This window comes from Budorcas taxicolor, chromosome X (assembly GCF_023091745.1).
Source record: "Budorcas taxicolor isolate Tak-1 chromosome X, Takin1.1, whole genome shotgun sequence".
Classification (NCBI taxonomy): Eukaryota; Metazoa; Chordata; class Mammalia; order Artiodactyla; family Bovidae; genus Budorcas; species Budorcas taxicolor.
Window position 1 is genome coordinate 88,739,280 of NC_068935.1, and position 16,992 is coordinate 88,756,271.

General features: G+C 41.9%; 1 protein-coding gene across 1 annotated transcript in view; it reads right to left on the reverse strand.

Annotated features, from left to right (window-relative positions):
* The window catches only part of SHROOM4 (shroom family member 4), a 253,160-nt gene that overhangs the window by 19,095 nt on the left and 217,073 nt on the right, over positions 1–16,992 (reverse strand). Inside the window, exon 5 of the mRNA XM_052663021.1 lies at positions 16,440–16,501. Coding sequence (XP_052518981.1) covers positions 16,440–16,501 — 62 coding nt within the window. The remainder of the gene's footprint in view (positions 1–16,439; positions 16,502–16,992) is intronic.

The following is a 16,992-nucleotide window of genomic DNA, read 5'->3' on the forward strand; positions in this document are numbered from 1 at the left end:
ACCAGAGATCAAATTGCCAACATCCGCTGGATCATGGAAAAGCAAGAGAGTTCCAGAAAAACATCTATTTCTCCTTTATTGACTATGCCAAAGCCTTTGACTGTGTGGATCACAAAAAACTGTGGAAAATTCTGAAAGAGATGGGAATACCAGACCACCTGACCTGCCTCTTGAGAAACCTGTATGCAGGTCAGGAAGCAACAGTTAGAACTGGACATGGGACAACAGACTGCTTCCAAATAGGAAAAGGAGTACGTCAAGGCTGTATATTGTCACTCTGCTTATTTAACTTATATGCAGAGTACATCATGAGAAACACTGGGCTGGAAGAAGCAGAAGCTGGAATCAAGATTGCCGGGAGAAATATCAATAACCTCAGATATGCAGATGACACCACCCTTATGGCAGAAAGTGAAGAGGAACTAAAAAGCCTCTTGATGAAAGTGAAAGTGGAGAGTGAAAAAGTTGCCTTAAAGCTCAACATTCAGAAAACGAAGATCATGGCATCTGGTCCCATCACTTCATGGAAAATAGATAGGGAAACAGTGGAAACAGTGTCAGACTGTATTTTGGGGGGCTCCAAAATCACTGCAGATGGTGATTGCAGCCATTAAATCAAAAGTTGCTTACTCCTTGGAAGGAAAGTTATGACCAACCTAGATAACATTCAAAAGCAGAGACATTACTTTGCCAACAAAGGTCCGTCTAGTCAAGGCTATGGTTTTTCCAGTAGTCATGTATGGATGTGAGAGTTGGACTGTGAAGAAAGCTGAGCACTGAAGAATTGATACTTTTGAACTGTGGTGTTGGAGAAGACTCTTGAGAGTCCCTTAGACTGCAAAGAGATCCAACCAGTCCATTTTAAAGATCAGTCCTGGGTATTCTTTGGAAGGACTGATGCTAAAGCTGAAACTCCAGTACTTTGGCCACCTCATGCAAAGAGTTGACTCATTGGAAAAGACTCTGATGCTGGGAGGGATTGGGGGCAGGAGGAGAAGGGAACGACAGAGGATGAGATGGCTGGATGGCATCACTGACTCAATGGACGTGAATCTGAGTGAACTCCGGGAGTTGGTGATGGACAGGGAGGCCTGGCGTGCTGTGGTTTATGGGTTCGCAAAGAGTCGGCCACAAGTGAGCAACTGAACTGAACTGAATGCTATTTTTGCCTGGAGAATTCCATGAACAGAGGAGCCTAGCGGGGAACAGTCTATGGGGTCGCAAAGAGTCGGATATGACTGAGCGAATAACACTAGGATAGTTATTGTTAGAGTGAAGTCACTTACTCAGGGTCCCTGCATATGGTTATACAAACTGCAATGTACAACCTTCACTGCTGTATGCTTCAGCCCTACTCCTTGTTCTCATCAAGAGAGTTGAATTGCACCATCCTCTGGTTAATGTTCAGCCCTATTCAATAGCCAAGAAACCAAGAGACCTTGGGTCTTAGCTCAGATACATGGTTGCTGAGCCAGGAGGCCCTAGATTACCAAGGATTTTAACCATAGGTTCATTTACTCACTCTTCTCAACTACTTAAAAAGGAGAGAGAAAAAAAGCCAAGTTTAGGCTTAAAAGCAGTGTGAAGATCAACAAGACTAGATATTCTAAGTTGTTTTTTGTTTAGGTATTAATCAGTTATGTCAGCCTTACAGAATTTAACTCTAAGTAGCCAACTCTAGAACCAGTTGGAAGAAAAGAGCACACTCTTGTAGGGACATTCAGTGACACAATCCCTGGCACTATAACACTATCCGTGGCACAGGGCTCCAGCAGGGCAACCTGGACATTGCTATCCTCTGCATAAATTCTAATTTGAAAAGCACATCCCTCCTGCCAACATGGCCTGTGTAAGGGTAGCCTAAACCTTTCAGAGTCACTTACATGAGGGGAGCAGAAATAGGCAAGACTCCAGAAAAGGGGAAAGACTGCCCTCAAAGAGATCAGCTGGGCCAATGTGTATATACGTCATTCCAAGCTGTCATTCAGTATTACACTGTGCAAGATGACCAGATCTAAGGGGAGCAAAACCCATAGTCCTTGCTTTCCAGGCACTAACAACGGAAGTGGACTGATGAATGCATGTATGCTAAGTCACATCAGTCCTGCCCGACTCTTTGCGACCTCATGAACCATAGCCCGCCAGGCTCCTCTGTCCATAGGATGCTCCAGGCAAGAATACTGGAGTGGGTTGCCATTCCCTTCTCCAGGGGATCTTCCTGACCCAGGGATCGAACATGGGTTTGATCATGATCTGAGTCTCTTACATCTCCTGCTTTGGCAAGTGAGTTCTTTACCACTAGTGCCACCTGGGAAGCCCTAGACTGGTGAATGGGATGCTTCCACTGAAGTGTGTCAGGTTCAAGCCAAGAACAGTGTTCTCTAGAGGCCCTATATGCATAGAAATCTACAGTTTTCTTTGAGACCAAGTAAGGATTCTTTCCTAGAGTGGAGGATAAGGAACTTCATTAAGGAAAAAGAACTATGGTTTCTTACTTATTACTTACTATGTGTTAGGTACTGTTGTAGGCACTTCTGCCTATGTATTTCTATTACTTTTCACACAAGCTCACTGAAGTAACTATACCATTACTGTGGGTTTGAAAATGAGGATCCTGAAGCTTAGAGAGGGTAATTAATTTTACCAGCTACTGAGTAGTAGTAGTGTCTAGACTGGAACTTGCCTTATTTGGCTCCAAGGGACAATCACATTGAAGCAAGGACTCCTGGAGTGAGGCAAAAGGTACTCACACTACATTCATCACAAGGTGTTCTCAAAGACTTTGGCTCCTTGCTGAAGAGAGCAGAGGAAGCATGAAAGCTAAGTCTGAGAAAGGGCTTTGCTGACACCAGCCAAGGAGACTACATCTCAAAAACAAAAGCAAATCATGTGCCAAGTCCTGGGCTGTTATTCTCTTTTCCTCTTGGCACAGGTAGACTGTGCTTCTGATAAACAGATTTTCCCCTTTTGTTACCATCTTTTTGGGGGAGGGGTTCATAGTAATTGAAAATGAAAACCAATATTTGCAGAGGCTGAAATATCTCCTCCTACCTCCTTTGGCCTTTTGAAGCTTTCTTGTTTGGAATTTTTATTTTTAACCTCACCACAATAGCTTGGCATTCCAGGATCTCAGCAGCAAGATGGCACAGTTCCAGCTCCATCTCCCCTTCCCCCTTTCTCAGCAGCCAAAAGATACGACTGCTCCAAGAGAAACAGCCACTCCCAGCTTATTGCTGAAGGAAATATTTGCAAGATCCAGGAAGTGAGACACAAGGAGGCTACACAGGGAGGGAGAAGGGCCCAAAACGCTTATTGTCGCCACCCTTCTCTGCCTCTGGGGCCACAGAACTTCAAGTAAGGAACAATTAGTCTGGCAACAGCAAACACAAGTGGCACGATTTGCCCTGAGCCTTACAGAGCCCCCAGGAGTCTGGTGCAAAGTGTCCTTTGAAGAGATCTGAGAAGTCCTTGCTTTATTGTGGCTATCTTGGGTGAAGCTTAGATCCCTCTCTCCAATGACCCCAGCTTGGAATTTTCAAGAAGGTTTTCCCATTATTCCTCTGAATTCTATGTAGTGTCACAAACATGGTGCTAAAGGAGGGTAGTGATCCCTCTTGTTTACTCAAAGTCCATCATGTGTCAGGCACAGGGCTGGACAGTTAACAGACTCGATCTCATTTCATCCTTGAGACAGTCTTGTGGCTTGAGCATTATCTTGCGCATGTTAGAAATGAGACTCAGGGAGCTTAAACAACGTAAGCAGCCGGGAGAAGTTACAACCAAGGTCCATCTGACTCCAATGCCCATGGTTTATGCCCGCACAACATGCTGACTCCTCAGCATTCTCATAACCTTCTCAAGAGATTTAATAAAAGACATTTTAAGTGCACATAATGTATTGTTGAGAGGTCAGGAGGGTTTGACATCCACCAGCACAATTTAACAGAGGACTAGGCTTCCTGAGGTTATTGAGGCTCTATTCTCTAATAGCCAGTGGCTCTGACACTTAAACATGCATCAGAATCACCTGGAAGGCTTATTAAAACACAGGTGGCTCAGTCCTATCCCCAGAATTTCTGATTTGGTAAATCTGGGGCAAGGTGTAGAAATTTTATGTTTAACAATTTTCAGAATAATGATGGTACTGCTGCTCCCAAATCATACTTTGAGATACACTGCTTTAATCAGTCATTATCTTCCAGGTTCCCAACTTACTAGGGTATCTTAAGAGGTCTAAACCCATTTTAAAAAACTCTTAAAACAAAAAGGAATTTTAATTAACTATATACATACCACCCATGTGACAAGTGGGATGAAGATTTACAAAATAAAATGAGTATACTGGAGGTCCACATAGCTCTGGGAATCTTGATGCTATTTAAGGAAATTCAGTGCCCCACCACTGTTAAACAATGGATGTGCTAGAGGGAGAGAGCAATTTTTGTATATTTGAATCCCCATGTATACCAGGTGTTGCTGCCGCTAAAGCTGCTAAGTCGTGTCAGTTGCGTCCGACTCTGTGCGACCCCATAGACGGCAGCCCACCAGGCTCCACTGTCCCTGGGATTCTCCAGGCAAGAACACTGGAGTGGGTTGCCACTTCCTTCTCCGATGCATGAAAGTGAAAAGTGAAAGTGAAGTCGCTCAGTTGTGTCCGACTCTTCACAACCCCATGGACTGTAGCCTACCAGGCTCCTCCATCCATGGGATTTCCCAGGCAAGAGTACTGGAGTGGGGTGCCATTGCCTTCTCCAATACCAGGTATTAAGGTACTGAATTTCAAAGACAGGGGAATAGATTTAATACCAAAGTTACAAAGAACATAATTTTATCTCAAATAGTTTAAAAGGCAATCTGGGTGCTGAATTATGAATGGCAATTATCATTATAGAGTAGTTCTTCAGCATGCATGTATATACCATTTGAGGTTTTAACCCTTTAAGAGTAACCCTAAAGGTCCATGAAGTGTAGTAACTTATCATTATGCAAAGGGTATGAATTTGACTTGCAAGGTATTATAATACTGGTTTGCAGGGCAAGTCACCAAGCAAAGGAGAGAGGCTAGTCAACCACTTGGCACTCGCATGTCAATGTGGCTTGATGGGTCTCTATTTGGGGTCAAGGTACACAGGTGCACAGTAACCCTGGGAGAGAGAAAAAGTGCTTCTCTGTAATGCAAACTACTTGCCAACTAGCGCTGATGACGGAGTGAAGAGCAATGTAAAGGTCTTGAGAAAGTAATGGCTCTAAGTCAGATAATAAAATGTTCATTAGTGGGAGTGAAGGGAGAGGTTCTATGTTGTAGTGATGGTGACAAATTTGAAGATTCACAGAGGTCTGGTGATGTACCACCTCAGAAAAGTCAAGACAGATAAGCAGAAATGCTAGTTGATGGAGAATTCTAGCAAAACAAATTCTAGCTAACAGAGAGATCAAGCATGGCTGCTAAGTAACACTGTCTGTCATTGGTACAGGGATTTTTCCAAAGCCCTTGATCTTTAACTTTGCAGGCCTACATCAAACCAATGTGGGTTGCCTCTTGCCTCTTCTTCAGATTTTCTTTTCTGTTATGAATTCCAGCAAGTTGACATGTACCCAAAGAACACCACATGCATTTAGCTCCAGCTGTTTACATTTTACCAGATGCCTTTCTGAATCTTCTTTGTACATGGCTACTATCAGATTTAACATGTGGTTTACAATTTAGCCTTTTTTGTTGTTAATATTATTACAAATAGTCAAATCTGTGCAAGACCCAATATTTGTATACCCATCATAGTTAATGGCTATATACCAACATGATGATATATTAGATTGGTAAGTCTTTTCCATGATTATAAATAGCACTACTACAAATATCTTTAAACAACTTACTTTTCCCTTTTTAGGTTACGTCCTTGGGGGGCATGCTAGATCAAGGAGTATGTACAGTTTTATAACTCTTGTCACATATTTCTAGATTGTCTTTTAAGGAAACTGAACTAATTTATACTGCTCCATGAAACACATACTGTTTCCTCAAGTCTTGTCAAGATAGGGTTTTGTAATTTCTATTTATAATTTCAATCAACTATTGATAATTTAATAAGCTGATTGTGACACCTTGAAGTTGTTTTTATTTGTACTTAATTGGTAGCGAGGTTGTACTTTTCCATGCAATGATTTTACTGTCTTTATTTCCTCATGTGTAAATTGGCTGTTTGTTTTCTTTGTCCTTTATGAAGCTGAATCTGAAAGCTGACCTTCTATAATCTGTATCCATTCTTTATATTTTTTGGACAATCAACTGTTATCTGTGATGCTGACCCCAGACATTTTTCTCATTCTCTTATTTAGCTTTTTATTACATTTTATTGTACAAAAGTTTCTTTCCCCAACTTTTATATAACAATCATCCATCTTGTCTCTGATGATATCCTCCATTTAATAGGCACAAATTTATCTTTCATCCATAGCTGGAATGAATATGCTATTCCACTGGTCTGCTTTCTGAAATTTATACTATAGAGTATTGTATGTGCTGCGGCTCTAAGGTAATTATTCTCCATATTGATACCTACAGTTCCCAACATTTATTGAAGAAAGATGATTGCTTTCTGCAGTTCACAGTTGCCTCCAGTGTGCTCTGTAGTCTTAGAATCTGTTCCTAGAATCTCTCTTTTTTATTTAATTTCACTGTTTGACATTTTTTCAACCCACTATCATATGGTTTTAATAATTGTCACTTTATGGCAAACTTTAAAATCTGATAGGGTAAGTCTACCACCATTACCTCTTTAAATAAATGTATTCTTTGGTCTTCCTGCCCACTTTTTCCTTCAGATAAATTTCACTATGAATTTGACAAGTTCTATAAAGTATCCCAGAGTGACTCTAATCGGTAGTATATTAAATCTATACATTAACTTAGGGAGTAATCATTACTGTATTAGTCTTCCCAAATTGAAACAGAGAATAGCTATGCATTTATTCATGTCTTTATTTCTCCCATTAGAGTTTCTTAATTTTCCTTGAATAAGTTTTGTGTGGCCAGGATTAAATTAATACCCAAGTATTTAAATTCACTTTGTCATGCTCTTTGACAAATCCTTTCCTGCCTCTGAAGGTTTCATAAGCCTTCCTGAAAAGTGTACTCTACCTAATGAAATGAGATTCAATTCTCAATTATCCATTTTCTTTCACTCAATTGGCAAACAGGAAATGTGTACTGGATGGTCCGCACTCTGCTTGTGATGTGGTATGATAAAAAGAAGGAAGAGAGGCCTAGGCCTAGAACTGAAAAACCTGGGTAATGCTCCAACTTTGTCATGTACTTGCTGTATAATTCAAGAAGTAACGGGCTCTGGAGTCAGATGCTTGTTTGAACTTAGGCAAGTGACTTTAATCTATCTGAGAATAAGTTTCACCTTTAAAACTGTGTCAGTAAAGGGTAACTATCTTATAGGGTCATGATTAGTAATAAATAAAATAATTCACATGAAAATGCTTATAGCAGTGCCTGATATACAATAAACACTTCGCAAATGTTAGATATTATACATTTTGTTGTTGTTATTAATAATAGTATAGCAATACATTTCCTGAGTCTTAGCTTCCTTATTGGTCAAATCGGGAAAATAAGGCTTAACCACACAGAGTTGCTGTGAGGATTAACTGTGGCTATATATGTGTATATACACCCTACACATTTTAAAGGTCTGTGCAAAGTGGAAAAATGGAAAAGACCACAGGAGGCAATTGTAAGTACAGAAAACCAAGAGAGATAATCCATAAAATAATTTCTTTGAGCTATTAAATATGTCACATTTATGTACCTTTTCCTCCCAGCAGAGCTACTCGCCAATTTTTTCCCCTCCTACTAACTAAAATGCATTTGTATTCTCTGTACACAAACCAAATAACAGTGGAGGGAGACAACCAAGAGCACAACTACCTGGAATTAAATTTTGTTGCAGGCTTCCAGGCAGAGTGGCTCAAGAATATACATTTAATTTTCCCACCTATACTCATCATTCTAGTTGTGATAGAAGTGACATGCTGCTACTGCTGCTGCTAAGTCACTTCAGTTGTGTCCCACTCTGTGCGACCCCATAGACCGCAGCCCACCAGGCTCCCCCGTCCCTGGGATTCTCCAGCCAAGAACACTGGAGTGGGTTGCCATTGCCTTCTCCAACGCATGAAAGTGAAAAGTGAAAGTGAAGTCGCTCAGTCGTGTCTGACTCTTAGCGACCCCATGGACTACAGCCTACCAGGCTCTTCTGTCCGTGGGATTTTCCAGGCAAGAGTACTGGAGTGGGGTAGAAGGGACATAAGAAAAGTTAAAAATGTGTGTGTAGTCTGAGGAAGGTAAGTGGAAGCTCGCTCCATCAGAATTTCTCTTTAAACGTCATCTTTGCCCTTGACCTTTCTTAGGCCTTCTCATCTTCCTTGGAGATCATAAACTATGATCTGCCAGCTCCATATTCAGCATCAATATGACCTTTCCATTGACCTCCCCTTTCTGTTTTTAAACTTAAGCCAATTTCCCAAATCCTGATCAAAAGTTCACTTAAACCAGAAGTTCTCATATTTAGCTTATATCAGAATTGCCTGGAGGGCTTGTAAAACACACATCTCTGGGCCATGTTGCCCCAGTTTCTGATTCAGTTGATCTGGGTAGGGGCCAATAATTTTCAGTTCTACTTCAGTTCTTAGGTGATACTGAGGGTGTTGGTCCTAGGACTACATATTTTAGTTAATTAATTTACTTTTGGCTATGCTGGGTCTTTGTTGCTTCCTGAGGGCTTTCTCTCCTTATGGTGAGGGGGGCTACTACTCTCTAGTTGCCTTGGGCAGGCTTCTCATTGCAGTAGCTTCTCTTGTTGCAGGGCACAGGCTGTAGGGAATATGGGCTCAGTACCTGTGGCACATGGGCTTAGTTGCTCTGTGGCATGTGGGATCCTCCAGTATCAGGGATAGAACCCATGTCCCCTGCGTTGGCAGGCAGATTCTTAACCACTAGACCACCAGGGAAGCCCTAGGACTACATTTTGAGAATCACTAACTTAAACCTTTCTTCCCTCTCTAACTACCACCCCATTTCTCTCCTTCCTTTTCTTAGCCAACTTTTTAGACAGTTTTAAATGTATAAATGTCTTTTCAGTTCAGTTCAGTCACTCAGTTATGTCCAACTCTTTGTGACCCCATGGACTGCAGCATGCCAGGCTTTCCTGTCCATCACCAACTCCCGGAGCTTGTTCAAACTCATGTTTATTGAGTTCGTGATGCCATCCAGCCATCTCATCCTCTGTCGTCCACTTCTCCTACCTTCAATCCTCCCCAGCATCAGGGTCTTTTCTAGTGAGTCAGCTCTTCGCATCAGGTTGCCAAAGTATTGGAGCTTCAACTTCAGCATCAGTTCTTCCAATAAATATTCAGGATTGATTTCCTTTAGGGTTGACTGATTTGATCTCCTTGCAGTCCAAGGGACTCTCAAGAGTCTTCTCCAACACCACTGTTCAAAAGCATCAATTCTTCGGCAATCAGCTTTCTTTATGGTCCAACTCTCACACCTATACATAACTAATGGAAAAACCACAGCTTTGACTAGACGGACCTTTGTTGGTAAAGTAATGTCTCTGCTTTTTAATATGCTCTCTAGGTTGGTCATAGCTTTCTTTCCAAGGAATAAGTGTCTTTTAATTTCATGGCTGCAGTCACCATCTATAGTGATGTTGGAGCACAAGAAAATAAAGTCTGTCACTGTTCCCATTGTTTGCCTATCTATTTGCCATGAAGTGATGGGACCGGATGCCATGATCTTAGTTTTTGGAATGTTGAGTTTTAAGCCAGCTTTTTCAGTCTCCTCTCCCCTTCATCAAGAGGCTCTTTAGTTCCTCTTTGCTTTCTGCCATAAGGGTGGTGTCATCTGCCTATCTGAAGTTATTGATATTTCTCACATGAAGATATATCTTTTCAAGCATCTTAAACTATTTTCCAAATCACACAGTAATATATAATCATTTCATTAAAATTAATGAAAAGAAACTGAAACCCTCCTATTTTGTTGTTGGAAGTATAAAATTGTACAGCTACTTTGGAAAACAGTCAGTTCCTTAAAAAGTTAACAGAGTTATCATATGGCCCAGAAATTCTACTCCTAAATACTCAAGAGAAGTTAAAACAGAGGTCCACATAGAAATTTCTGTGTGAACAGTCATGGCAGCATTATTCACAATAGCTAAAAAGTGGAAACAATCCAATGTCCATTAATGGATGAATGGATAAATAAAATGTGGTATGTCCATACAATGAAATATTTGGAAAAAAATAGAGTATGAAATACTGTTACATTCTACACTAAAGATGAACTTCTAATGCATGCTAGGTGAAAGAAGCCAGACACAAAAGCCCATATATTATATGATTCCATTTATATGAAGTGTACAGGATAGGCAAATTAATAGAGACTGAAAGTAGATTAGTGGTTGCTTGATGCTGAGGTTGGGAATAGACAGTGACTAGAAATGAGCAATCACTCTCTATTTCTAACCTCAGGCTCAAGCAACCACTAATCTACTTTGTATCTCTATGAATTTGCCTATCCTGTACATTTCATATAAATGGAATCATTAGTGGTTGCTTGAGGCTGAGGTTGGGAATAGAGAGTCACTAGAAATGAGCAAGGGGTTTTCCTGGTGGCTCAGATGGTAAGAAATCTGCCTTAAATGCAGAAGACCTGGGTTCAATCCCTGGGTCAGGAAGATCCTCTGGAGAAGGGAATGGCTATGCACTCTAGTATTGTTGCCTGTAGAATTCCATGGACAGAGGAGCCTGGTGGGCTACAGTCCATGGGGTTGCAAAGAGTCAGACACAACTGAGTGACTAACACTTCACTTTTACTTCAGAAATGAGCAAAAGGGATCTTTTTAGGGAGATGGGCATGTTCTAAAATTGGATTGTGGTGATGGTTACATAGTGTTTGATCCCTGGGTCAGGAACATCTGCTGGAGAAGGGAATGGCTATACCCTCTAGTATTCTTGCTTGGAAAATTCCGTAGACAGAGGAGCCATGGGGTCGCAAGAGTTGGACACGACTGAGCGACTAACACTTCCATTTTCAAATTAACCAAAATTCACTGAATTGTACACTCAAAACAGGTGAATTTAGGATGTGTTAAGCTGTGTGCATTTCTTCTCTATGCATTCCCTTTACAGACCATCATGCCTTCTACTTTCTATGCCCATCATTTTACTAAGTTTGCTTTCTTGAAGCTCACTTGTGAGTCCAAACTGTCAAAGTCAATAGCAGTCCTCTCCTTATCTTCTATGATGGTGCCCTGGCATACTTCTCTTTCTTACCACTCCAGATGCCTGCTCCTTCAATCTCCTTTGCTGGCTGTTCTTCTTCATCCTACTCTCGTTGGCTAGGTGATCAACAAGCCTGCTCAAAAGCATTTCCCTGTCCTCCTCGCTAACTTTAAATTCAACATATCCCAACTCAAACTTACCATCTCTACCAAATCAGGTACCCTTCTCAACTGCCCCCAATATGTCAATAATTTTCTCCAAGTCACTGGGGCTCAGAATTATTTTTTAGCTTAACTCCTTTCTTCCCAAGTTCTAATCACTGAGTTCTTTCTACTTTTTTTTTTTCTCAAAAGTTGTTATGTATTTGTGAGCAAACAATCTGAACAACAATTCACATAGAAAGCAATGCAAATATTAAATACATGAAAAATTTCAAAACAGAACAATCAAAGTAAGCAAATTAAAATTAAAATAGGTACCATTTAAACCTACTTCATTAGAAAATTTTCTATGATAGCAAATTTTAGGGGAAACTGGTATTCTCATATACTGCTAATGGCAGAGTAAAACACCTCCAGGGAAAGCAGTTTAGGAAATAAATCAAGAACAATAAGAATGTTCATTTTCTTTTAACTAGTAATCACAACTCTGTATAATTGTTTTTAATGAGATAATTCAAAATTAGAAAAAGGTTATAGCTGCTCAAAATTTTTCAGCAGCATTACTTTATAACAGCAAGAAATTGGAAAAAACCTAATTATCCACCAATTTGGGAATGATTAAGCAAATTAGAGCACATTAAGCTGGTGAAATATTATGCAGCCATTAAAATTTATAACTACTGAGGAAGCCTTTATGGCAACAGGAAAAACTGTTTACCAAGAAATGTCTAGTGGAAAAAGAGAAACAGGACACACAAAATTATATCTACACAGTTATTATAATCATGAGACCCCTGCCAATCCTCTATACCTATAGATAAAGATTGGCAGGGAAATGAAAACAATCAGGGTGTTAGGGTGGTAAGAATTAGGATACCTTTTATTCTGTTTTTAATTTCCTGTAATATTGCTTTCACAATAAACATCCCCCCCCCCCAAATATCACACATATTTATCTGTCCCTTCTTCTCCACTTCTATTGTACCCTACCTTCCCAATACAGGGGCACACTCTTTCATGTCTGGATCACTGCCCCAACCTGGTCTCCTTCCAACCTATCTAGGCTGCAAATGCTGCCAAATTATCTAAAGTGCCATATTTACCATGTCACTTACCTGACCAATAATCTTCAATCACCTCCATATTTGCCATCCTATCTAGTTTTCAAGGCCTAACTATCCGGGTGCAATACTTCACTCTTGACCCTTTTTCTCTACTGTTACTGTTGCTGCTGCTGCTCCTCATCCTCCTCCTCTTTACAACTAACACTTACTGAAGGTTTATGGTGCCATATTTTGTCCTAAATGCTTTACATATATTAACTCAGTTAATCCACACAACAGTCATAGAAGGTAAGTGCTCTTAGCCCATTTCAGAAATAAGGAAACCAATGGGATGGAGTGAAAGGTGGGGGTGTTTGTGGGGGGCCGGCATGGAGAGAAAGCCACATGCGAAGTTCACAGAGCTAGAGAACAGAACGCCTGGATTTGAACCCATGCAGACTGACTTCAAAGGGCTTCCCAGGTGGCTTCCCAGGTAAAGAACCTGCCTGCCAATGCAGGAAACATAAGAGACACAGGTTCAATCCCTGGGTCAGGAAGATCCCCTGTAGAAGGAAATGGCAACCCACTTCAGTATTCTTGCCTGGGAAGTCCCATGGACAGAGGAGCCTGGTGGGCTACAGTCCAGGGGGTCCCAAAGGGTCAGATACGAGGCAACTTCAGTCAGACTGAAGCAACTTAGCACACAGACTGACTTCAAGGCCAGAACACCTAACAACCAGCAGGGTTTATTCCTGCAATACAGCCTGCTTAGTGTCCTCTCTGGTCCTTTCCTTCTTTAGACTCCAGCCTTCAGTTTTCTTAACCCCCAGTGAACTTAAATAGGGCACAATGATACTTAACATGTATTGGCCTGTTATCATACGTCAGGCTTTTCTTGTTTGTTTAAACCACTTTTCACCTTATAGCTACTGGCTTGAGTTGAAGACCTGGCCTGTCCCTTTAATCGCTGTGAGACCTTGAAGAAGTTACTTAGCTCCACTGAACCTCAGAGTCTTTATCTGAGTCAATGGTTCTCAAAATGTGATCCCAGAACCAGCTGCATCAGCATCACCTGGGGAGCTTGTTAGAAATGCACATTTTGAGCCATGCTCCATACCTACTGAATCACACTCCCTGGGGGGTGGGGTGGGAGCTACCATCTATCCCAGTTTTTTTTAACAAGTCCTCCAGGTGTTTCTAATGCACACAAGTTTGAGAACCAATGCCCTATAACAATGCCTATCTGACAGAGTTTTGGGGAAGATAAAACAGAGTATGTATAACTTAGCTGGTGGCACCTAGGTTGTCTTGCAAATGGTAATTTATCATTACTGCTACTTAACTTTGTACAGATTAGTCTTCCTTGCTCAAGCTAGGGATGGGCAGGCATTATGCTTCCTGATGCTTTTCTCTAATATTTCCCTGCTTGCTTCAAAACAGGCATTACACACACCAGGTTTTAAATAAAATCCTCCTATTTGACTGGCTGATTAGTAAGAGAGCCATTTTGGAGAAGCACCATAGCATAGTATAGTGTCTCTGAAGTTAGAATACCTGGTCTGAAGCTCCAATACTTTGGCCACCTGATGCGAAGAGCCAAGATATTGGAAAACACCCTCAAGCCGGGAAAGATTGAAGGCAGGGGGAGAATGGGGAGACAGAGAATGAGATGGCTGGATGGCATCACCAACTCAATGGACATGAGTTTGAGCAAACTCTGGGTGAAAGACAGGAAAGCCTGGTGTGCTGCAGTCCATGAGGTCACAAAGAGTCAGACATGACTTAGTGAATAAAAAACAACTGGGGTCTAGCTGTGGGACATTAGGCAAATGAATTTATCTGTGTATGCTTCAGTTTCTTCTGTCAATTGGCTCTCCAATTAATAGTATATACCCCTTAAGGTTATGGTGATAGTTAATATTTCCAAAGTGCTTGGAATGCTGCCTAGAATCGAGCACTGTGCTCAAGAAATGTTAAGGCAGCATTATTATTTTTGTGTCATTTCACCCATTCAATGGTGGAAGAGGCTCTGTTTCTTCATTTGGTAAGCAAATAGCAAAAATATCTCAAGCAGCTTCTCTGTGTCAGGCACCGTGCTAGGCATGGAGGCATCCATGACCAAGGTGTGGTCTCCTTTCTCGACAGTCTCAGTCTAATATGGGAAACTCAGCAGACCCACCAGAACATGGTGAAAGTTCTCCAGAACATGGTACAAGTCAGCCTATAGTGGGGAATCCAGACCAGTCACAGAATCCCATAGTATTCCCACCCAGGCCTTAGATTCCTGAGAAATTATGATGAGGGGTCCATTTGAAGGGTTTCCTCTGGGATCTTGATTGAAGCAGTTATAATGGAAAAAGCATGAACTTTGGGACCAGACCAACCTGGGTCTGAATCCTGGCTCCATCACTTAACTAGATATGTGACCTCAGCTAAGTTATATAACCTCTTTAGACCTCATCTATAAAATAGGTAGTACAATGAACTGTTGTGGAAAGCGAGATTACGGGTATAAGAAGATCCAACCCAATGAATTGCACTTAGTAGATGATCAATAAATGCTGGCTTCCTCTCTTTCCATTGCCAACTGGAAAACAGGTGTCCCAGACTTTGGAGTCAGAAGAAAACCAAAATTATTTCTGCCTGACTACCAAATCACAGGGGATAATGTGGAGCCCTGGAAAGAACCCTGGGATTTTCAGAGATCAAGAGACCCAGATTCTAGTCCTCTCCCTAGGTGCCCCCACAGAGGCACAGCTAAAAGCCATCTTCCCTGCCTGTCCTTCATTTGTGGAGTTTGAGTAAAAGAATCAGTACAATTTTGGCTTCCCCAATGGCTCAGCAGGTAAAGAATACGCCTGCAATGCAGGAGATACAGGAGACATGGGTTCGATCCTTGGGTTGGGAAGATTCCTTGGAGAAGGAAATGGCAACCCACTCCAGTATTCTTGCCTGGAGAATCCCTTGGACAGAGGAGCCTGGTGGGCTACAGTCTATGGCGTCACTAAGAGTCAGATGTGACTGAGCACCCTTACTAGACTGTGAGCTCTTTGAGGAAAGGGGTTGTGTTGAATATCTAATACTGTCCTGGAGAAGAACTGGCTGAAAAGTATATCACTGGATAGAAGAGAAACGTCACAAAAGAGGGGTTCCAACCAGGCTGATGGAGAGGACCCTGGAGGAGGTAATTATCTCCTCGTCGTGATCACTATGATAGGTGGGCTCATCTCTTTGGAGCATGAGTGCCAGGTGCCATGTTCCCCACATTACAGGAGCAGTCTCCACTCTGGGCATTATTAAGGGCTCTGCCTTTTATTAAATTAGTATAAACTATTAAAGGTATTATTAAGGGCTCTGCTCAAGCAACTCTTTCCCCTCCAGTCCAAGCTACATATACTATTTGTAAAAATGTTTCTACCTTCTTCAGGAATTCTAACCTATTGTTAGCAGGCTCTGCCTTGGATTTTTAATGAGCAGACCTGAAGCTCTCAATGAGTCCTATAAAAAGAAAGGTGGCAGAACACAAGAAACACTCTGAAACAAAGGCACAGCAGTAGCTGGACAGCCTTGCCTCCTCTCTGGCCCCTCCAATCACCCAGTGGCCACTGGGAAGGTAAGCATAGTTTTTTATGCCTTCCCATCTATGCTTCAGCATGGTCTAGTCCCCATGTCCTTGTGCCTGGGCACTTGCCTCAGGCCTCCGAGCTGATAAGCATAATGTCCTGCAACACTTCTGACTATGATGTATCCCAAAATGTGCTACCAATCAGTTTGGTCTATAGCCCAGCTGCCTGGGGGGCAGGCTGGATTCCATCTATACGTCAACCCCTTGGTATTGACACCAGACCAGGTTCCTCAAAGGAAGCAGAGCAAATAGAAAACCTTATCAATTTCCACAGAACCTCAGAGTTACTAACTTACCCAACTCCATGAGTGGTCAACTTACCTCCCTGACTGGCTGGTCTTCCTGTTTCCTGTTATTGGTTTCCATTTGTCCCCAGGAAATTCCTGCAAAGCAAAATTCTGATAAGTTACGGAGCTCTGAGCAGCCAGGTAATCTAGACGGCTTCAAAACTGTGAATCGGTCAGGAGCCTGTCCAAGGCCAGGTGCCACCCCTGTGCCCCCAACTGATTCCTTTTACTCTCCTATGCAGGGTAGAGAACTATGTACCTAGAGGGCTGCCTTTCTGTCAGGAGGCCTTCTGCACTGCTGGGGCCATGCAGAGTCTAAGATAGCACTCAGGACCTCAGCAGTGTGGTCTAGAAACTCTGAATTACCCTTTTTCTCTACTCCCCTCCCAAACCATGTTAAAAACCAGTTTAGCATGTTTGCTGTTTGTTCTGGCTCTTGCAAAGATCTTTTTATTTGCTCTGCCCAGTGGACCTGCTCATTCTTCTAGCCTCTTCCACCATAGAAAGCATTTTCTTGGACGTTGCAGCCCTTGAGATGACTTTGAGAACTCCTGCTGCTGCAACCCTGTCCTGGGGAGGCAGCTAGT